This window comes from Paramacrobiotus metropolitanus, unplaced genomic scaffold (genome assembly GCF_019649055.1).
Source record: "Paramacrobiotus metropolitanus isolate TYO unplaced genomic scaffold, Prichtersi_v1.0 Parri_scaffold0000059, whole genome shotgun sequence".
NCBI classification, from domain to species: domain Eukaryota; kingdom Metazoa; phylum Tardigrada; class Eutardigrada; order Parachela; family Macrobiotidae; genus Paramacrobiotus; species Paramacrobiotus metropolitanus.
In genome coordinates, this window is record NW_026570279.1 from 902579 (window position 1) to 925886 (window position 23308).

The following is a 23308-nucleotide window of genomic DNA, read 5'->3' on the forward strand; positions in this document are numbered from 1 at the left end:
ACTGCGATAACGCGGATGCATTATCAAGGGCACCAATTGAAGCCCCGACATGCCATGATGAAGAATTTGATGAGATCCCGAACTTCGAAGATATAAAGAAAGAGTATGACATAAAAGAACCGGCAGTTGAAGTATGGCAGCTGTTCGTACAGATGGTCGACGAACGAGAGAAGCGGATAAAAGATGATCCGGCTACGGCGAATGAGCCGGCTGAATCAACGATCAACGTTAACCGTGTACGAGCTCTAACTGAATGTCCGATCAAACTGCTGAGATTTCCTAAAAAGAAGGATAATCGATATAAACCGTTACCTAGATGCAAAGTCATCACGGACTGGAACGTCTCAGCACCGCGACTGTTCGCATCGTCAACTTGCAAGGAGATGAGGAAGAAGAAGATGACTCGAACTTGCAGCTCCGAAATAAGCAGCTAAAAGATCCTTACTTTGCAATGATTATCGATGAACTCGAACATTTAGCAGATGCCCAAACGAGATCGAAGTTCGAAGTACATTATCAGCTGTGGAACGGAATCTTGTACCGAATAAAAGATAATAAAGGGAGATTAGAAAGGTCATACGTCATACCACTGTCGATGAGACGAGCGATTATCCATGCGCTACATGATGAGAAAGCAGCAGGTCACCTTGGATATGAAAAGACGTTAGCAGCAATAAGACTGCGATACTATTGGGACAGAATGAGTACGGACGTTAAGAATTATATACTCGCATGTCAAGGATGTCAGTTCACCAAGACACCACGGAAATGTCCACCCGGAAAACTGCAAGAGATCAAGGTGGGACATCCTTTCTTCCGAGTATATGCCGATCTGAAAGGACCTTTATTACCGACAAAGAAACGAGGATATAAATACATAGCGGTATTTATCGACCAGCTGACGAAATACGTGATAGCAGTACCAATGAAGACGGCAACAGCGAAAGAGTTTGCCAAAGTCTTCGTGAAACATGTGATACTGGTACATGGAGCACCGCACATCTTACACACAGACCGTGGAAGGCACTTCACAGCGGAAGTCTTATCGAAAGTCACCAATGCGTTTAAAATTAAACACGCGTTCGGAACGGCATACCACCCTGAAGGCCAGGGCCAAGTCGAAAGACAGATGCAGATCATCGGAGATGGTCTTGCACAGTATATGAAAGCGGGAAACGAACGGAAATTTAGCAAGTACCTCCCGTACGTGGTTTCGGGAATGAACAGAGTGGTACATGCTACAACCGGCTACTCGGCATATTACATGCTACATGGAAGAGAGATGATTATGCCAGAGGATGTGGTGACAAAAACGAACTTACCAGATGATTATGGTACTCCAGACGAATGGGTGGAGACCATGAAAAAGAATCTGATATTTGCTGAAGAAGTTGCCGGATGCAACATAAAAGATGCTTACGAGAAGAAAGCCGAGGTTTATAATAAGAAGAAATCGGAACCGAACTTCAAAATCGGTGACTTCGTACTCATCCGACTACCCAAAGATACGAGGCAAAGAAAAAAGGAAGTTCAATCTGATTTTAAGAAAAAGTACGATAAAGTATGGAAAATCCTCAGTTTTCCACGACCAAATGAAGTCGAAGTTATCGAAATAAACCCGGTTAAAGAAGCGGATTTGAAAGTCGTCTCCATCGATCGATTGAAACCGTGGCATCCGCCATTGACGGAAGAATTAGAGGACGGTCAGGAACCAACGGTCCGACAGAGATGAAGAAAAAGAAACGAGGCAGATCGAAGAAACAGGATAAGGATTTTGAAACGGCAGTAACAATCAAGTTGAGCGAACAAGCTGGCAACTTAGCGGAAGTTGCCGAACCGGCAAGCAACGACGATGATGTCACCGTAGCAGACCGTACTTCGAAACAGTCTTTCAGACCACGCGATGCTACCAACGTTAATAATCAGCAGAAAGATGCTGAACTAGCAGATCGTGTTTTTCCAGAAGATTCGATTCAACAGTCTTCTTTCAAACCACGCTCTGCTGCTGCCGATAGGCAACAGCAGCTCGAAGCAGTGAGAGCAACAGCTGCACAGTTGGCAAGTGACATTGCCGCTGCTATCGAGCAAAGGAAGGTCAAAAAGACAAAGTCGAAACCCACTCCTACGGAATTCCTAACGCGACAAGGAGCTGATGAAGATGCCGCCAATACGGGACTCCTTGATCGGATAACTAAAGGGCGCAAAATACAAAATAAATACTAAAAAGGGCGTTATGATACATGCACAGGAGTTGGGGAGGTGTAAAAGTTAACCGTTGTAAACTGGCTAACAGATATCGTTTCATTCTTATAGCAGGTAATAAAAGTTAATGGAAAGACTGGAACGGCAGAATTCAGAGAATTCCGATTCGGAAAGTATCGGAAATCCACTAGAAGCACCGACGCCAATAAGAATGGAAGGCGACCATAGCCAAGGCACTCACTATGGAAATGAGTCCACATCGTCTGCAGGAATGGCGCAGAACGAACCGGGACCGAGCGATCAACCGGTCTATGCGGCCGGCGTCCAGGCATACTATCCGTACCAGGACCCTACGAGCTATCAGAGTACACAGAATTGGTTGACCTACGGCCATCCGGCAGGACCAACTCAATATCCGGTACAAAACGACCCATTTCAATTGTTTCCTGGAACACAGACTCCACCGATGTATGGATCTGTGCAAATGCCGATGGGACCACCGCCGGTACCCAATTTCCCGACGGGACATGGTGGATTTGGCCGGATGCCATCCACACCTGTGCGACATGGGGGACTTGGCGGAATGTCAGCGTCGCCCGTCCGACATCACGGATTTGGAGGCCCAACGTCAGTACCAGTCCGACATGGCGGGGCAATTGGCGGATCGCCGCCGGGATCGGTGCGTGGCGGAAGGGCGCCAGCACCAGTCTCATCATCTTTCCCATCATTGTTTCCCGAACGGAGTGAGACACCACCTATGAGGGCACATCATCCGTTTAACAGATTCGACAGACAATCTCCGAACCAAAGAGGCGGAAGATCGCGACATGGCAATCGTAACTCACCTCGGCCACGAGGAATGCTGCCCCCATTAGGCCCACAGATGGAGACGATAACAATAAGCCCTCCAGGTTCACCTTCCAGATATGTACCAAGATTGGCGGTGAACGTCAGTGAAGCAGATGATCGGCTCAACATGATTATAGGAGCCGAGGAAGAGCTCACCGCAGATGACCGGAGGGCCATTCATAACTTTAACCGTCTGTGTCGGGACTTCTATCGAATGCACGAAAGAGTGAATGACGAGCAGCTCCTCTACGGATATATGATAGAACAGATGCCCGTAACCGATTCGGGGCACAAAGTGCTTAAGGACCGGAAAGAGAAGGTTCAAGAAGTACGAAAAGATCTCGGAATTAGAGTTGCCACAATGAAGACATACCATCAGGCGCTGACAAACAGGCCGTGGCCAGAAATGATTGAAAAGGTTCTGAGATGGATCGACAAGTTTCCCGAAGAAGTCGCACAACCTGAACCCATTGTAGCTGGTCCATCACAGATGCAACCACCGGGGAGCGGCACACCAAAAACTGATCCGACGACTGCGAAGCCAGTTGAAGAGATGACAGACGCTGACCTAAAAGAACAGAAGAGACGAATCGACGAAGCTATTGAGCAACGAGCGCGATCACGAGAAAGTTCGACGGCAGATTCATCTCGTGGCAGCGTTAAACGGAACAGATCGCAGACGACAAGTCCTAAATCAACGGAAAAGGGACATCAGACTAAAAAGTCGACGGCGAGTAAGGAACCGCCGAAAGAAAAAGAGATGCCGATCCCAGTGAAGCCCACGGCGAGTAAGGAACCGCCGAAGGTGCAGGAAAAGTCAGTTGTACCAGTGAAGCCCACGGAGAGTAAGGAACCGCCGAAGGGCCAAGAGACGTCGGTAGTTCCAGCGAAACCCTCGGTGAGTAAGGAACAACCGAAGGAGCAGCAAGTCGCTGTACCGGCGGGGAAAAGCTTGACTCAACTGCCCCCACCACCAGCAAGAACTCCGATGATCATACCCCAGGTTCGGGCATATACCGTGACATACTTAAGGTCGGAAGGACCTCCGAATAAGGTTACTGCCCAGATTATCGACAAAGTCACGAACGAAGAGATTCCCTCATATCACCCCACTACATCGACGGAAATCAGAAATCAGATCACCAAACAGTCGAGACATGAGGTGCAGGGGGCGCTACTCAGGATCGTGCGCGAGGAAGATCGTGCAGATCCACGAATCCTCATTCAGACGTTAAGACAACTGATCACGCCAATAGCCGTGAAAGAGAAAGCTTGGATCTGTATACGAGTGGGAACACACGACGACCACTTTGCGTACATGTACGCAACTGACGGAGAGATGTTAGCAGTTGAGCGACATCGATTGAAAGAGGGGGTCGAATCAGATGGTAAAACGAAGCCGAAAGAGGCATACGATACGACCTACCTGTACCAGGACATGACCTGTCGAGTCTTCAAATTGGGACTCCACTGTACGGTCGGATTGCCAATCGTGATGATCGCCGAAATTGTCGCTCCTATATCAGGAGATCCCGTCCCATTTGCGCCTTGGTTCATATCGAAGGAAGAAAAGGAATACGCTAAAATGGAGAACGAAAAAGCGTTGGCGAATCTGCACAACATGTTGCCAGAAGACAAGAAAAAAGATGTTCAAGCCAACAGAAATGGAATTCTGAAGATTATGAGTCATCGAGCCGCCGACGACGGAGCCTACGTCAGAGTGACAGTTACATATACTGATGATGGCCAACTTCGTACGCGAGTCTACACACCGCATTACCAGATGGTCTACGAGATGGAGACTCCGAAGAAGCATCTTAAGGCAGCGGCCAAAATCCATGAAATTTATGTCCAATCCAAACAGGCTGAAGAGGAAAGCCTTGCCGGTGAAGATGAAGGTGATGAACAGATGGAAGCCGAAGATGATCCATCAGGTGAAAATGCTCTCCATGCTGAAGATGAACCCATCGATGAGAACAACCCCAGACGATCAATGCAACGAGCGATCGCGATCATGATGGGAGCAGATCACAAGACATGCAACGATGTGAATTGTGATCGATGTCACCCACCTGCAGAATCTGAAGAGGAAGAAGATGACGATGAGGAGGATAGGGTTCAGGAAGAATCAGAAGACGATGATCCAGCGCCAAGATCGCCCAAAGACGAATCCAAATCCAAATCGTCTAAAGAGGAGTCGAAACCAAGCTCATCTAAAACTGATACAAAGTCAAAGAAATCGGAGACATCAGACAAAGGGACTGATAAACCCGGAAAGACGGGAACGGAAAAGTCCAAAGGGAAATCTCAGAAAGATCAGAAACACAAAGGGGGAAAAAGGAAGGACCAATCCCCATCCGACGACAAAGAGATGAGCGAGGAATCAGAGGACGATGACGAAGTCCTCGAAATTGATGAGAGCTTGAAATCGTCGACGACCACAACGAAAAAGGGTGTTATACAATCAGCAACCTCGCCGGAAGAAAAACCGAAATCGATCGCAATAAAAAGAGCGATTAATATGGGACAGATTATGGCAGCGTCGACTCAAAAGGAACGTCGAGAGAAAGTTCAGAAGGAAAAAGGGAAACGCGAAACATCCCGCGAGTCGACAGCATCAGAGGCAAGTCGTCCAAGTACATCGACGGTCGCTTCGAAGTCGAAACCCAACATTTCGGTTCGGGCTACACGAAGTCAGACGGGGGAGAGCCGAAGGTGGCACCCAATAGCTTGGAAGCGACGTTGGAAAGACAGAAACAGGCAGCGTTGGAAAAGAAGAAGAAAAGCGCGAAGAAAAAGAGCGCTAAGAAGAAGTCAAAACCTGCAGCAGTTCGACGCATCGATGAAGTCGGATTAGCACAATACACCAGGAGACAGGGCAATAGCGATTTGGAATATTCGGAACCAGAAGATGAAGAACCTTTTCCTGACTTCGAGGAATTAGAGGATGATAACGATACCTTGACAGAGAACGATCTGATTGAGGCTACAAATTTCGCTATGGCTACATTTCGCACGCGAGGTGATACCTCGGTGACAGTAAGGTTCCAGATCCGCGTTAAAGAATGGTTGAACAAACGGAATCGACGTTTGACTCCATCGAAGTTGGATACGATCATCGACTACGCCTTGAATTCGGGTAGGATGATCAAGAAACATCTCGATTGGTGTTGCAAGTCGAAGCTGATTAGAACTAATGGAATCGACAAAAAGTTATTCGAAAAGTCCGCTGATAGGAGACGACAGATCGAATCGGCCATTGCAGGTCTGCGAAGTCCTGTAGGTTCTACTCGACACCGTATTAGCCAATATATGAATGGATTATGGCAAGGCGGAATGGGTAGGATCGCTGAGATCGAAGCGGGAAACGAGACGATGTTGACACAGATGCTTCAAGAGGGTAAACTCCTTACTACTAATGCTTATGAAGGATCTCCGATCAGGTACACCATGTTGGGGTTCATACCGGAGGAACTGCACGATTACTGTAATTTCTCCGACAAAGAAGTGATGGAAAAACTACCAATTCCTCAGCGAAATGATCCGGAAACTCCCATGTTGAATGTGATCCTACAGAAAGGAGATCAGAAACGAGCTGCCAGAAAAAAGATAGAGGCAGATAAATTGAAACAATCGTTAACACCGAAGGACATCATGGAATTCGATTATGAATCGGATAACGAACCAAACAACATGCACCTTCGACGTCGGGACAACAGTCACATGGTGAGAAAACGAAGGCCGTAACTCCCATGGATAAGCTGACAGCACAAACCGAAGCGGAATTAGAAGAAATGCGCCGTCGTCGACAACAGGCATCGCTGTTGCCACCATCGAAACAGGCTAAGACCAGCGGCGGCAAGTCAAAAACCGATCTAACTCCCCAAGAAGAAGGCAAAACTGCTGAGAAAGCATCGAAAGATGATGAGACGGACTCGGCTCCCACCCAGAAAAGCGAACCGAAATCGACCAAGTCATCGTCAAGTTCAATTCCGAAACTTTCGATCGATGGAAAGGAATCTGCGTCAGAAGATCGCGACTATATGCTCGGATTACCATTGGATAATCAGAACCCCGCCTGGTGTGAACTTAAGAACATTTTGGCGAGGCAACCATTTCAAACGATGACCCAAAGAGATCTTAAATCGGTCATATGCGCTAACCGAGTTCTGCGCTTATCCGGTATGAGCTTCGAAAGGATGACTAAAAGAGCCTACAAAGAAGGAAAGTTGGGCTTCTGTTACTCGGATACTAACCGATGGTCATGTTATTTACCACAGTCAATGCTCCCTCCACGACTGAGGATGGAATTGAAGTTCTGGAAAATTGCCATCATCGATGCGGCGATGCCGAGACTTGGTGGATCGATAGGAGTCACATGGGACGATCTATCAAACTTTTTCGCTGTGAATTATGAGTTGGGAACTTACAACATTGAAAGTGATCGGGAGGTGATTAAGATGGCAGCCGAAAGTTTAATCGATGACAAACTGCTGGAAATTAAAAATGGCCGCATCTTTTCAAAATCTGAGGAGCCTACGGATGATACTCCAGAGAAAGAGATCGTGGATTCGGCGAAGATTCCGGCATCTCAAGAAGTTACTTTGGAATCGCAACAGCCGACATCGGCCGAGCCCGCAGCTGGCGATGCTCAAATGAAATCAGCAGAAACTGGAGATGCGGTGTCGGCAACGACTGAAGCAACAGAGTCGGCTGACACATCAGTTCAAGAGTGAATGAGAGATGCGTGATGTGCGGTTAGGAAGGTCCACCGCATATCACAGACGAAAGCGAAAAGTTGAAATAACTGAGATGGAAAACGTCGAAACAGATGGTTGAGATAACTTAGCGAATGTGCTAAACGAGATGAGAAGATGAGATAACCACATCAGTCAGATAGGCGAATGAGCTTGGAACTGATAACATGGAAAGGTCACCATGTAACAGTGTTAAAAACGTCGTCATGAGCTAGGAAGGTCTCAGCTCAGTACGGGAATAGCCTAACATAGGCGTAAAAGCTGATAAGAAGGATCGTGAGATGATCGTGAGATGATATTTTGACATGTCTTAACATTGCAGACTGAAAAAGGAGATGGCGGAAAAAAGTCCGACCAAACCGACTCCTCAAGCGGCGGCACCGGCGGTGAGAAGTCAAGCAGCACCAGCAGCCGCGAATAATCAATCTGGATCTGCAAATGGAAAATCTCAAGTAGTACCATCATCCACACGAAGTCAGGCGGCGCCATCTACAAGTCAGGCAGCACCTGCGCCTCAGAAGAGTCAAGCCACACCGACAGCTACGAAGAGTCAAGCGGCGACTGTGCCCGCGAAGAATCCAGCTGCTCCCACTAACGTTCGAAGTCAACCCGTGCCGGCACCCCCGCGATCCCAACTTGCGACCGCACCTGCCGCGAACTAGCCAAAACCATGGATTGATCCGTTTACGGGCTATAACTCGAAATGTCCGGACTGTATCAGAAACAACAAGGTTGAAAAAGGAGATTACCCTTGCTGGTTCTGCATCTTTAAAGAACCGAATCGAACTCTGGTGGCATATACTGAAGCTATTCGCGGGAATAAAGATGTTTTCCGAGCTATAACATCAGCAGAAGCATGGAAGACAGTTCCACCACGAGAAAAGATGCTGATTGAAGATCGATATCGACAAGCGATCAAGAATGGCGAAATCGGTTGGGATTTTACTTATGAACCTCCTCAAGATGATCTGTGCGATGCCTTTCGCAGAAAGTTCGAAGCAGATCAGGCAAGGATGATGGAGGAGAAACGACTGAAGGATCTGGCAGATGAGATGACAGCCAGCAGGAAACGCGCCGAACAACGGGCAGCCCAGGATTACCGAGAAAGGTCGGTGCAGGGCAAAGCCCCTATTCCTGTGGCTCAATTGAATGCAGCTGAAGCGGAGGTTAGAGTGAAGGCCATTCTCCTCCAGATCGATGAATTAATTAAGGAACCGTCAAAGATCCGCGCAAGCACATTCGAACTCCTCCTACGAGAAAGATGAGGCTGGAAAGAGGCGAACCACTTAAACCTGATACAAAGATGCTCATCGAAAAGATGACCGAGGAGGTTCGAAAGACACATGAAATGGAACGGGATGTTATGAAAGCATTTCAAAGCTTTCGGCGCGATGAAGGTTTCCAACGACCTCGATCGCCAGTGCGAAGGGAACATCAGAGATCACGAGAGTATTCACATGAACGAAATTACGACTCTCGAAATGAAAGGTCAAGGGAACGTTCCCGCGAACGAACTCGTGACTATCATAACGAAAGAGATAATAGATCACGTTCGCGCGATCACGATTACCGTGGCGGCAGATCATGGGTGCGACACGGAGATCAAGTAATTGAGACCAGCGCACATCGTCGCCATGTACCAGCTGACCGACGACGAGATGAACCTCGTCAAGATGAAATGCGTCGAGATGAACCTCGTCAACAGATACCGATGGGAGTTGGTTTTTGCCACCCAAAAGTCAGAGGCTTCACACCGGAACGACGAGAAGGAACCTTAGCGGGACCTGCCCGAAGTCGCAGCCCATACGATAAGGGATGGCAGGATGATATGAACCACTTTGCTGACTTCGAGATCAACCAGCCTAAGAGAACTTCAAGTGGAGAACGAGACGATACTCCACCGAAACATATGAAAGTGAAGTCAGTGGTTCACATGGTAGAGCCATTAGTAGTAACGATGGATGAAGATGAGCCGATGGAATTGTCATCTGAGAGCATCGTCCATAAAAGAAATGTGGTATTGGACCGCGATCTTGAACCATCGACATCGTCGCGACGTGAGCAGGAAGGCCCTCACGAATCGCAGAAGGAACCGGAAAACCGATATCAACCCGAACGCCAACGTCAACAGGAACAACCTGATCGACGACGCGAAGATGGTCACCGGAGAGATCACTCTCGGTTTGATAATTCACGACGAAGATTAATCAGCAAGATGTACGATATGGATGACATCGAAACCCAAAGGGCGGAAATCTGTCGCTACTTCGGATTGGAAATTGAATCGGAGCAATCAGTGATGATACACGCGCAGCTCCATAACCATACGGGATTCTAATTATGAAACGGATCTCAGAGAGAGTAACCTCGGTCGCCTGGAGATCACCACCGAATCTGCGATGGTGTGTTACACACCAATCCGACAATGTGGCTTACCGAGTCTCCTCGACTTGAGCCTATGGGAAGTCCCATTGGATACAATCGACAACACGGGACTTACACAGTTCCGCTACCAAGAAATTAAGGAGCGAAGTTTATATGTGGCACAATTTGTGCTACGTAACGTGAATCCGGCATTCAAGGTTCTTGCGGCACGAGCAGCCATTGGACTGACGGTTGACCCTACCGACTACAAATCGCGGGTTTTCGGTCAGAAGGTCTTCGCTGCGAGATTGGGCCATTTTCCGACACAGAATCAGTTGTTTTCGGACTTTACGAAGGGGAAAGTTCCGTCTGTGTACCGGGAAAAGGTTGCTAAATTAGGAATGCCGTCGAGACATCAGGAGATCGCACGTAAAGCGAACGACGGATTGGCGATCTGCAAGAAGCGATTTGATGACTGCAACCTTCACGAGATACATGACTCACAGTATCAGGAGCGGCTCAATCGTATTCGAGATACTATGGATACGCCGTATATCGAACCGCAAGATCGAGTTCATGAATACATTAAAGATCACCTGGAATGGAAGGGACCGAAAAAACCGACCACTTCCAGTGTTCCGAATACACCGGGCAGACGAGCTCGAAACCAGAACATCCGGAATCAGTATGAGGATGCCAGACAGCGACTAGCGGAAGACCCTCAGAATCGTAACCTGCAGCGTGAAGAGAATGACGCACGACATCGTTTGGACGCGATTAAACGTTCGCGACAAGGAAAAGTTCGTGGTCCACGACACATTGTCTTACGAGTTCAAGCGGAAGAAGACGTCCCGGCTGGATCAGCTGCACCAGTTGATCGGACTTCTGACAGAAATCAGCCGGGCCCAACTCGAAAACGTCCACCGCGAGACAGGGACGATGGAGATGGGTCGAATGAGATGATATGATAAGAGTTGCTACGGCTTATGTCGGCATCCCTATCAATCGACTCATCTTAGTTAAGAGTAGCTACGGTACATTTGGCCGGCTCTCTAAAATAAGGTTGAAGAGATGGATTGTGCGACGAGATGAATTTTACCAGGGAGGCAAGCTGAGATGAGCTTGGGAGCCGAAAAATGGCTGAGTTCCTCCATGACATATGCTGAATTAACCTTACCAGATGATGTCGCACATCCATGATCAGAAGGATGATCTTACTAGGGAGGAAGCGAACTTCGCTTGTCTACATGATGTCCCTCCATGACTTAACCGGATCTCATTATAAAAGTCGTACAATTGATACGCATCTATTCCAAAGCTGAAGCAGTATTCCTAAGACGTACATTCGATACGCACCTTATTCCTACAAGCGGATGTGATGAAAGTCGCACAAAGCTGCGCAACATGCTCAAGATGGAGCGGAATGGGCCAAAGAGATGCGGAAAAGCGGTGGACAGGATACCTGTGACCTATGCAAGTCGAGTGGAGGATCCTAGTCTACATGTTCATTTAACCACTTTTGTTGATCTGTTTTAACTGTTGATCTGTTTAAATGGAATAGTATTTTTATACAGATCTCTTTATTCACATTGTGCATTTGGAATTATGTGATAAGAAGGATTAAGAGAATTTGATGTTTTTTTTTACGAGCGCCCGCACAGACCACCGACCGGAACGAGACGGAATGGACTTAGCCTCGGCGGAGCTCGGCCTCCCACCCAGAGGCATGTGAGGCGATGGCTCCCCTGCGTCCACCTTAGTGACGCTACTGGAGTTGGGGGAGTGCTTCGTTGCACTACGCACTGGGGATTCCCCATGGAATTACCGTCCGTGGCGTGTCTCTTTTCTGATTGGCTGACGGCTGCTGTTCACTGTGTTCACTATGCGCCGTGCAGTTTGTATGCGAGATATTGGGTAGACGTTATGCTCACTGAGCTCATTGAACGTCAGTGTGTTTTGATGATCGATTGAAGCCACTAATAAACTGTATAACGTAGACTGGATATCGTGCGTTGTGCATTTCATCCCAAGTGAGTCACGTTCTACATTACACGGAGTCCTGTCAGTCTGGGCTTCCGTCCTGGACTCTTTCACAGTCCACGGTGATACATCTTTTTCATTTAAAATCATATTATGGCGTCGCACTAGCGACACTAAGAATTTTGCTTCAGGACTAAAATGTAGTAGAGACGTCTTTTTAGCGCATAATGCGTAAATTAGTACTTGTACTTTTGTTTGTCGACCAGGCGGATGGAAATATGGGATGTGTTCGGGTTAGCAATAAATCTTTTAGTGCGAACCAATTAGCCCTTTTCCAGTTTTTTGTCCTATTGCCTGCATAATGCTGATCTAGCATCATGCTAAGAAGCCCGGCAATAAATTGTTAAGCGTTCTTGGCAATTGCAGAGAGCCACAGTCAAGCCAAATCAATCTGGCCGATTTCGGATGTTGTACTTTATGGAGCCGGACGAAACCCGCATCCAGCAGTTGCCCAGCGAGATCCTGTCCCAAGTACTGCAGAATCTGGACTCCCTCCACCGTTGCGACATGCGTACCGTCTGCCGCGCGTGGAGCTATATCCTAACCACGTTGGATATCAGCACACAGTTGTACTTGGTTTACCACGGCCGGTTCCTCTTAGACGACTCCATGCCCGACGTCTACCGGAACGCAGCCTGTGCCAGTCAGCTCTGGGGCCGAACCATCGTGCTGACGGGTCGCCGGTGCCCGGTCCCGTACCGGAATCCAGTTAGCGTGACCATTTCTTTTTGAAGTTCTACAGCAATCCAGAATCGAGGCACTACCTTCGGCAGAAGCTTGCGCTTGTATCCGTTCTGTTTTAGTTGCGAATATGAAGTTATGTCGAGTATTGTATAAAACTTAAATTCTTGATAAATGTTTCTTAGTTTTAAAAGGTACACCTGGATTTTTAACGTCAGCAAAACAATTCAACGACATGAGTGTGTGAAGTACGGTCCTTCCATTTGGGACAGATTCATTTGAATGTGCTTTTGTGAACGCTCGCCTGTACATTGACAATCCCAGTACTGACAAAACACGAAAAAACCCGGCGCCGTACGAACGGCAGTCACAGTAAGAAAAAAAAAGACACATAGGCTGACATAGCAATAACAGAACAATTCCCAAGAGATCATAGGAATTTTTTTCAGAAACTGAGAAAATATTCAGGAGAATAATTTCTCCTCCTTCTTGCGCTTGGTCAGCACCGTGCCCGGCTTGTGCTGCGCATCGGGGTGGCGGTCCAGTTCGGGCGGGCAGTGCGAGACGGGGCTGTTCTTCAGCACTTGCCGCAGATCGAAGAATAAATGACTGTCCTCCTTCGTCAGAAACGAGATGGCAATTATTTTCACAATTAACAGAAATTTTATTAAAACAAATTCACATTCACAATTTCAGACATTTTGCATTTCGCACCTGGAATCAAATCATTTCATAATTCAAACCGCACTTCATGCATGTCATTTGTTTTAAAAAAAAACTGCTATATTTCTAGGTGGAGACTGGAGAGCTAGGTCAAATTTAATGCCGGTTTATGAAAATTCAATGAATTAATTGCTGAATAATAATAATATAAATACCTAAAATTTATTTTAGCAAATTTTTCTGCTTAAAACGGAAAAATTTGGGAAATAAATTTTAAAATACTGTATTTATTTTTTTCAACTTAAATTTTACTGTGCTTCAGATCATGCCAAAATCAAACCAGGCCTCCAGCATCTGCAAGTTTTCAATCAATTACGAGTACAATTTTTACGATCTATTATTTCAATATTTTTCCAGTGAAAATTAATCAACCAAAATGCCGGTCATTTTAAATTAAATTTCAAATGACCAATATATTTATAGATAAAACCTTTTAATAAAATTATACTTTACTGGATTAACCGATTGGAAATGGCGGCACAACGATTTCGTTTATTTTCTTCCGTTATTAGAGAAGTCAATAGTCGGGAAACCAATCTAAAACCTGTTTTTAAAATAGCAAAAAATGTGTGTTTTCTTATGAATAATCGGAAAGCAATGAATTTCAGCCACAGTCTTGCCTTTTATTGCCGGCGCGACCGGTGCGGCCGATGCGGTGCGTGTAGTCCTCGATGCTCTTGGTCATGTCGTAGTTAATCACCAAGGACACATCCTGGATGTCGATGCCGCGTCCCGCCACGTCCGTCGCCACCAGGATGTCCTTGCTCCCGTTCTTCAGCGAGGCCAAGGCGAACTCGCGCTGCTCTTGCCCTTTCCCTGTATTACACACCAACAGCTATAATAAATCAAGCAGACAAATAAAGTAAACCGCAACAAATGAATGGCAATGTTTCAGGAAATATTTTGCGGTCAATTTAAAGAATTATAGATAAACAATTATACGTGTTGGAAGCATAATTTAAAGAAGCACTTCAATGTTTTCCCAAAGAAATTAACAAATTTTAAATATTTTTATAATACGGAAAAATATTTAGTTAATTACACAGCAAGAATTTAATGTGCAGTAATAAGAAAGTCGATTCAAAACTGACCTAAATCAAGACCAAATTCAATTTAAACTTCATGTACAAGACACGATCGTACTCCAAATTTATTACGTAAATAATAATTTTAAATCCAAAAATTAATACGTAAATTTAAAAATTCATCAAGTAACTTCAAAATTTATTATGTAATTAATTGCGTAATTTTACTAATTTATTCAAAATTTATTACGTAAATAATAATTTTAACCAAATATTAATCAAAATTACGATTTGCGAAATAAATTTACCATAATTGATTAAGCAAGTTTAATTATTTATTCAATTTTGTAAGTCAACAGGTAACTGTAAAATAAATCTCTGACGCATACTGACCGCCGTGCAGGGTGGTAGCCGAGTAATTGCGCTTCTCCAGACCTTTGGCCAGCACATCGGCACCCTTCTTCTGGTTGACAAAGATGATAATCGGCGGCTCGAATCCCCCTCCATCCAGCACCTGCAGTCAATTCGTCGTTTAATCATATTTTCAAATGTCAACTATAGATCCCCATTATTATTTCTCCCTGATTACCCTAACTGCTGTAATTCAGTCTTTTATTAAAATTCCCAATTAATAACAACAATCATAATAATGAGAGTTTTTCCAATTTACCTGCATGATTTTCTTCCTATTTAACTGTGTCTTTGATATAGTTTTTAATAACTTATAATTATTATTATTTCTTTCAATTTGTCCGCAGTAGTTTAGTCTTTTATTAATAATTCAATTAATTTTATTACAATAATTACCAGTATTTCTCCCCATTTACCTGCAGCAGTTTGGCCCTGTATTAATAATTTAATATTTTTAAATTACTAATAATTATTAAAACTTCTCCTTGCCTGAATAATTTGGTCGTTTATTAATATACTAAAATTACTAATAATAGATCTAGATATTTCTCCTTCTTTACCTGCAGTAATTTGGTCTTCTTCTCCTGCTCGGAGCACATGTACACTAGCTGCTCCACGCGGTCCACCGGCTTCCCCACGGTCCCGATGTTAACGATGACGGGACGGCGCAGATAGGTCCGGGCCAGCCGCTCCACGGCCGGCGGCATGGTGGCCGTGAACATGACGGTCTGCCGGTATTTGCACTGACTGCGCAGATTCCGGATCAGCAGCGCCTCGTCCTCGGCCTCGTCCGTGTCCGGCTTCTGATTGCTCACCGGCATGTGCTCCAGGATCTTCTGCACATCGCCCTCGAAGCCCATATCGATCATGCGGTCCGCTCTGATCAAATTACAAACAGCCTGAGAAATTTTTATTATTTATTCAATTATTTTATATGGATTTATTTTCCAAGATTTTCTTAAGCTGTTACTATTTATTAATTCAGTTATTTTGTAGAATTTTTACGGATTCATTTTCTAGGATTTCTTATTCTTTAACTATTTAATTCAATTATTATAGTAGAATTTTTACGGATTTATTTTCTAGGATTTTCTTATTCTTTTGCTGTTTATTAATTCAATTATTTTTGTCGAATTTTTATGGATTTATTTTCCAGGATTTTCTTATTTTCTACTATTTAACTTTTAATACACAACATTTTATTTTTACATAATATCACCATTTTATTTTTTTTTAATGACGGTTGTTTCAGTTTGTAACACGTTATCTTTTTTCATGTTACTGTGTAGTTTATTGGATTTTATTTTTTAATATTCCTGTATTAATCCTGTTTTATAATGTTTCGTTTTACTTTAATTCACACGTCGCCCGCGAAGTCCATGTCGAACGTGGTCTGCTGTGATCAATTAATAACAACCTTGTATTTTTATAATTATTATTCGACATTATAAGAATACTAAGAAATTATTTTAGACGACGTTAGGTATCATTTTATTCTTATACTTTTCTCAGGTTATTTCATGTTAATTTATTTTCAGTAACAACATGAAATTTTCGTTATTGCGATTTTTAAAATTTTCTTACAAATCGTTCTATTAAGTAAATAATATTTTTCTTTTTACAAAGTAACCGGGTTTGCAATTTAAGCAGTTCTGGACCAAATTTAATGCAATTCAATCAAGAATTAAATTGAGGAAAAAATGAATTTTTAAAACATTTCTCCCAAGAAAAATTTTCTGATAAAACAGAAAAAAAGAAATGATAGCTAGTGCATGTACCGATGTTCTTAATTGAACTGTTAACAGTACGTACTCGTCCAGGACGACGTAGGAGCGATGGTTGAGCACCAGATAGCGGTTCTCCAGGACGTCCAGCAGACGACCCGGCGTGGCGATGACGATCTCGCAGCCCTGACGCAGCTTCAGGCCCTGATCCTCACGCGACAAACCTGCGGTATTAACAATCACATTACTTACATTACAGAAACTTCCCCGGCATCGCAGCGCTGCACGCTAAAATTTCCCACAGACACACGACATACACAATCCTATTTCACCGCTTCAAGTACTAATAATAATAATAATATGGGAAGTATTTTCTCACCGGGCCAAATTTGATTCTAGGCCGGACTGGTAAGATTTTCATGAGAAAACATCTGTACTGCACTAATTCAATCGGCATTCAAGATGTTCAAATTTCACCATTTTAAAATTATTCCAATAATTTTCTTGAAAAAAAAATTTTGGTTCACAAGAATCACAACGTTACAAATGCTCAAAGCCCGGTTTAATCTTGAACTAATTTGACCTGGAGCCGGCAATGTAAAGCATATGAAACTGTGATTTAAATTTCTAGAAATACTATTCTGGTTTTTCTGAAATTTCTAAAAGTGATTTAACTTATTCCTAATAATTTATTCTTAATAGCTTATGTTTCTAATTTTTAATCTCGAAAAATACGAACATTTCCAACTTTCTAATTTCATATTTCCAAGAACATTTCCCGCGTATGAACCAGTGTGAACGACTACTACCGACCGCCGATGACGGCGACGGTGCGGACGTCCAGGAGCGTGCCGAACTTGATGGTCTCCTCCTCGATCTGCTGGGCCAATTCGCGCGTGGGCGCCATAATGATGGCGTAGGGACCCTGGTCGATGTCCTCGTAGTCATGGCGCTCCCTCTTGGGCAGGGAGGTGATCCACGTCAGCAGCGGAATCAAAAACGCCGCCGTCTTCCCGCTGCCCGTCTCCGCCACGCCGATAATGTCCCGGTTCTGCAGGCCCACCGGGATGGCCTGCCGCTGGATCGGGGTGGGCGAGGCGTAGCCCACTTCCTTAATCACTTTTTGGATTTCCTATGAAATATGCCCAATTAATTTCTGTGCAATCAAATCCAGTAGGCGTTTTCCGGAAAACTAATCCTAATTTCCACTACCACCTTATTATTATAAACTGGCTTTTTACCCACAACAAAATTATTTGCAATTATTTAAAGAACAAACTAGTTAATAATAAATTTAATTTTTCGAAGAAAGCTATTAAAAATTAATTTTTCCAGCAGATTTATACCACCACATTCTCCTAAACAGTTATCCCAAATTATTAATATTCTGTCTATTCAAAGTGTTCCACCAAATCTGTTTAAAAAAATTATTTTAATTAATCTTCCGGGAAATAATTTCATTGTTATTAAATTTCTGCCAAATTAAAAAAACAGACTCACAAAATAAAACAGAAAATATACTGTAGCTGGCAAAAATTCGCCACTGGAATTCAAAACATATAAGAAGTGAAAACGTACAATTTCACAGACCGAATTGAAATTGTTACGTTATAAACTCCACTAGCGTTATGTGCTGCCCCAGGCAGTGTACGTAGCTAAGTCTAACGCAGAAATCCCGATGTGGATTTTGAGGCTTTATTTACGAAACACAATTCAAGTGACTGCTAGATGACTTCCAGTGGACTAAACCAGAGTGGACCATCTAGCATTAGCAAGCTTGGCGCTTATATAGCCACATTTGAGTAAACATCCTCATTAAGAAACTTCTGGAAACTTTCAAAGCCTTGGATTACTCAATAACAACATTAAAACGATATAACAAGAGATACAGAGAAGACTGGAAATCTGTCAATTCCCCGGTTCTACGGCAAGCAATTTTTTGACGTGCTTTAGACATCGTCTGAGCACAACACGCCGTCTTTAGAACGGCATGTTTCAGTATACTTATGGAGCCCCTTTTTATGTACATTTTCACGTCTAAAATACTTGGTCTTCGGAACTATATTGTGGCTTTTTTAAACTCAAAAAACACCCATCCAAAGGACATCTTTTGGATGAAGAATACATGGGTGCTTTTTTCTCGAATAGAACCGGGTTCAGGCCTTATCAACTTATGCCCAAATATAGAACTAAATGAAATTCTCTCAGTTCTCTTTGCGGCTAACGATCTTGTTTACGCCAGCCTGTATCTTAAAATAGCTCACACGGGGCTGTGTGGCTGGTAACAAAATTTCTCCATAAAATTATTAAAGGTGACTACTCCGTACACAACCTTTTGCACTACCTTTCATACCGTGCACAATGTTTACGTGAACCACCTTTTACTCGGTGCACTACCACACTTTTAATTAAATATCCATAAAATACATTAATAATATTACTTCAGAAAAGCAGAAATCGATGCGAAGAACACCGGCACACGGGCGCCTAGAATTATTTATAACTGCCGACGATGATTTGAATTATGCAGCAATAACAGCTGTTCACGAAAAAACGGCAGTTCGCGATCGGGAAGTAAATTTACTGTGAAAACATTTTCGAAATAATAGGTAGTGCACACAGATGAAGGTAGCGCCGATTGGTTGCGTACGGAGTCAAAGTCAGCGCTCAAAATTAGTCAAAAAGATAGTATATCGTAACCGTAAGAAAGGTAGCGCAAAACGTACGGAGTAAAAGTAATGGAAGGGTGTGTAGGGAGTGGTCACCTTTATTACATGAGGCCCGATGCGACGTGAACGCGGAGCGAAACCAGTCTGACACAAAGCCACTGCACTACGTTACTTGGCTATTAGCATTTCCGAGCATACTTTCCTAATTTCCCTAATTTCTCAAAAAATTTATCTTTTCCTTAAAATTTCTTCCCTGTTTGTTTTCTTTTCTGTTTTTTTTCTAAGCGGAATTTATAGCATCGGGTGGGGCAAAGCAAACAGGGTCCGATAACCCAGACGATCTCTCGAGTAATTAACAATAATTTTCAATAAAAACTTCTAAAGAAAAAACCTATTTTTTACCCACCTGTTTTTCAACCTACCTATTTTTTTTAAACCTACCTATTTTTTTCAAAATTATCACTGACTGTATTATTATGAATTTATTAAACTTTTTATATCTTTTTAGCGATGTATGTATATCCACTGACCGGCGGGACGTTGGCCTCCTCCCAGGAGCGGATGGGGTTGGGCACGCGGCCGTTCTTGACGATGATGTTGAAGTCCTCGCGGAAGATGCGCCAATCTCTCTCGTTCATCTCGTCCGGACCCTTCTCCGACCAGTGCCGGTCGTCGAAGCGCTGCTTGGCCTCGCGCTGCCGGATGTTGGCCTCGTGCACCTGGGCCTGCGCCTTCTCCTCGTGGTTGCGCCGGTGCTCGATCAGATCCTGCTCCGGCAATTAAAAAAAGGAATAAGAAAACGGATAAGCAATTTCCAGTTACAGATGCAAAATAATAACTACAAAATGTTCGTAATGGTTATTAAAACATTCTCAATGAAGGCAGTTGTACTTTATTAACTATTTATCAATTATCGTGCGCCAGCATTAATCAAATAAATAGATAAGAACTATCCGCTGTCAATTACAAATAATGAAAAAATAATATCAAATAAAATGTCCAATATGTTATCAAAATATTCTTAGAAATGCCGACGTACTACTAATTTTACTATAAACTGCAAAAACGGAAAAAATTTAATTATTAATACATTATAAGAATAATTCCGATCAATAATGTCAAAAATAATGATCACCGGATATAAATCAACACGTTTTAAAACCGAAAAAGTGAAATAATAAATTCTGGATTTGTTAATTAAAACGATGCAGCTAAAATTGTAAGTAGACAACCGAAAGACATCAACAAACGAACGTACTGCGAGCATCACTAAAAATAGAAAAAAATTTTGAGTTACAAATAATTTTGATAAAAACGATAATATTATTAAGAAACTGAGTATAATGACAATGAATCAGTGATCAATCGTAAATTCGGCGCGCACCTGGTAGAATTTGGCGTTCTTCTTCTGGCTCTTGATGTCGATGCCGCCGATGTGGCTGCGGCCGAAAAACTGCACCTGGTGCTTGGCTTTGTAGATGGGATTGGAGTCCAGCGAGGTGTCCTCGCCGGCGTCCCAGTCGAAGACGAATTTGCGCTCGTTCAGACGGCGCTGACGCCCGCCGTCGCTGCGTCGCACCCAGATACCTGACAATCAAATTACAGGAGTTATTGTAATATTCCACACGATTTTTTCATCTAATTTCCATATTTTGAGTGTTTTCCGACAATTCAAAGACGGAAACAAATAACATACATTAGTATAAAAAAAACGCAGTCACTGCACAATAAATCTCTGTCCAGGATGGCCGGTTTTTCCATCAATATTTGTATCGAATTCTTCCTGATTTTCAGCAGAAGTTACAAATACCCGGCAACGTTCAAAAGCTAATTTTTAAAAAAAGAAATGAGCTTCTTAGAATAATCTACAAGCACAAAACTATCTATTATTATAAAGAAAACCAATAAAAACAAATAAACAAATAAAAAAATCAAATAAAAAGCGAAAATACAGATAAAGAAAACGAAACCCGATAAGTAAACCGGAAAAAAACACATACACCGATTGAAAAAGATTAAGTAACTAAATAAATCGGAAATACAAAAGGCAAATAAATCCAGCGAAGAAAAATAAATGGAACGGATTAGAAAAGTCAAAAAATCATGTACAGAAACCGCACATGATAAATGCATAAATCGAACGAAAAAAATTAAACGGCAAAGGCTGAACCTACCAAATCGAAAAAATTAAATCATTATACGAGGCAAGAATTGCGTAAGAAGTGAAGAAGAATAAAAAACAACACCACTTTCTTCCCATAGTCAGCAGGTAAGCAACGAAATAGACGCAAAGAATAAAAACATTTTATAATACATTATTAAATTACACTAATTATTCCTGAATAAAATACATTAATCAGAAAATGTATTAATAAAAAGCCGCTACAACTCCGCATGAGAAACCCGGCGCCCATACCTCTTTGATGGCTTGTTCCTCCTTATCCGCGTCCTTCTCCGCGTCGCCTTCCGCTCCGACGTCCCGCCGCTCCGGATCGGAGTCGTCCGTCTCGCTGAAGACCTCCTCGCGGCGCTCCCGTCGCTCCCGTTCACGACGTCGGCGTTCCCGTTCGCGGCTGTTGGAGCGCGAGCGCAAACGCCGCTGACCGCGTTCCCGCTCGCAACTGCCGCCGCGGCGCCCTGTGCGGCGGGCATCTTGCTCGAACTGCTCGCGCTTCTTCCGCTCCTCATCCAGGCGGGCACGCATCGCGTTGGCCTGAAACGATGCACCATAAATCTAAACTGAATTCATAATTTAAATTCATAATAAATTAAAAAATTATAATATCCGTATCCGATAATCCGGATTGTAAGTTTGTAACCAATCCGGATTATTTACATAATACCGTCGGATCGTTAGTTGTTTGTTTCGTATCCGGCGGTATCCAATCGTTTATTTATTTATTTATTTATGTATTTATGTATTTATGTATTTATGTATTTATGTATTTATTTATTTATTCATTTATTTACCCGTTTCTGGATAATAAACTGTCAGATTTCCAATTAAATATACATTACAATTTTGCGTTGGGTTTAGTTTTACTTGCAAAAATTTCGATAAAAACCGGCTGAAATAAAACGAAACTATAAATCAAGAATACACAATACAAACACTGTACAGAATACCCGTAGATCAGTGGTCTAATGGCGAGCACAAAAGCCACGGCGTCAAATTAATGCCCATACACTACGCCATCATCACATTCGGCAACAAACAACAGCTGCCGATCGGACAGTCGAAAAATAATGTCATCCCATTCCCACCTACTTAATTACACCGTCAGTTCAGCTTAATTCATCTTCCAGCTAATCCACCTCAGAAAACATAATAAATTCATTAAAGAATAATGAAGATTTATTGAGCAATAGCCACTCGAATAATTATAACTGCAAGCGCTGACGCACTACTTACTTCACGGTTAAAATTTAAACATTAAAAAAACAACCAAAATCTCTGTAATACGAATAATTAAAAATAACAATCTCTATTATAGGATAATAAAGAATAATTGATTAACTATTATACATTTAAATTTTAAATAACTAAAAAAGGAAAACAATGAAACACAAACGTTTTTTCCAAAATTAAGCAATAAATAATGTGCTGTTTACATTGATAAAAACGGCAATAAAATTCAGAGAGAATTGTAATTAAAATTTATCGTTATCTAATGGTAGATCCAGAATAGATCCACAGACGGAGACAGAAACGGAATCTATCCCGTGGAAGTGAGCAATACGATCTGGATTGCGAACTATTGCGAAATCACAAAACGTCGCACCGTAAACTGCTGACTTTTTAATATTGAAAAGTCTGGAGAACAGAAAATCAATAATGATCGGCGCAGCTCGATCGTAAAGCG

General features: G+C 43.1%; 3 protein-coding genes across 3 annotated transcripts; 2 read left to right on the top strand and 1 right to left on the bottom strand.

The window, feature by feature from the left end:
- Positions 1-925: 925 nt before the first annotated feature.
- Positions 926-1732, top strand: LOC129593114 (uncharacterized). Its single transcript, XM_055489301.1, has one exon. The coding sequence runs from the start codon at positions 926-928 to the stop codon at positions 1730-1732; it is 807 nt and encodes a 268-aa protein (XP_055345276.1).
- A 10480-nt stretch (positions 1733-12212) lies between these two features.
- LOC129593064 (uncharacterized) lies at positions 12213-13184 on the top strand. Its single transcript, XM_055489250.1, has 2 exons — positions 12213-12445; positions 12579-13184. The coding sequence occupies exons 1-2, from the start codon at positions 12380-12382 to the stop codon at positions 12942-12944; spliced, it is 432 nt and encodes a 143-aa protein (XP_055345225.1). The 5' UTR covers positions 12213-12379; the 3' UTR covers positions 12945-13184.
- Positions 13140-23036, bottom strand: LOC129593065 (probable ATP-dependent RNA helicase DDX23). Its single transcript, XM_055489251.1, is given in 9 exon segments — positions 13140-14432; positions 15035-15155; positions 15613-15931; positions 16865-17000; positions 17590-17908; positions 19976-20212; positions 20830-21004; positions 21006-21034; positions 21862-23036. Coding segments are annotated over 9 exon segments (1836 nt in total). The 5' UTR covers positions 22150-23036; the 3' UTR covers positions 13140-14220.
- Between the last annotated feature and the right edge of the window lie 272 nt (positions 23037-23308).

Coding starts and splice junctions, on each gene's coding strand:
- LOC129593114 (XM_055489301.1), top strand. CDS start 926: ATGAAGACGGCAACAGCGAAAGAGTTTGCCAAAGTCTTCGTGAAACAT.
- LOC129593064 (XM_055489250.1), top strand. CDS start 12,380: ATGCGTAAATTAGTACTTGTACTTTTGTTTGTCGACCAGGCGGATGGA. Junction 12,446..12,578: donor GAAATATGGGATGTGTTCGG/GTTAGCAATAAA, acceptor TGGCAATTGCAG/AGAGCCACAGTCAAGCCAAA.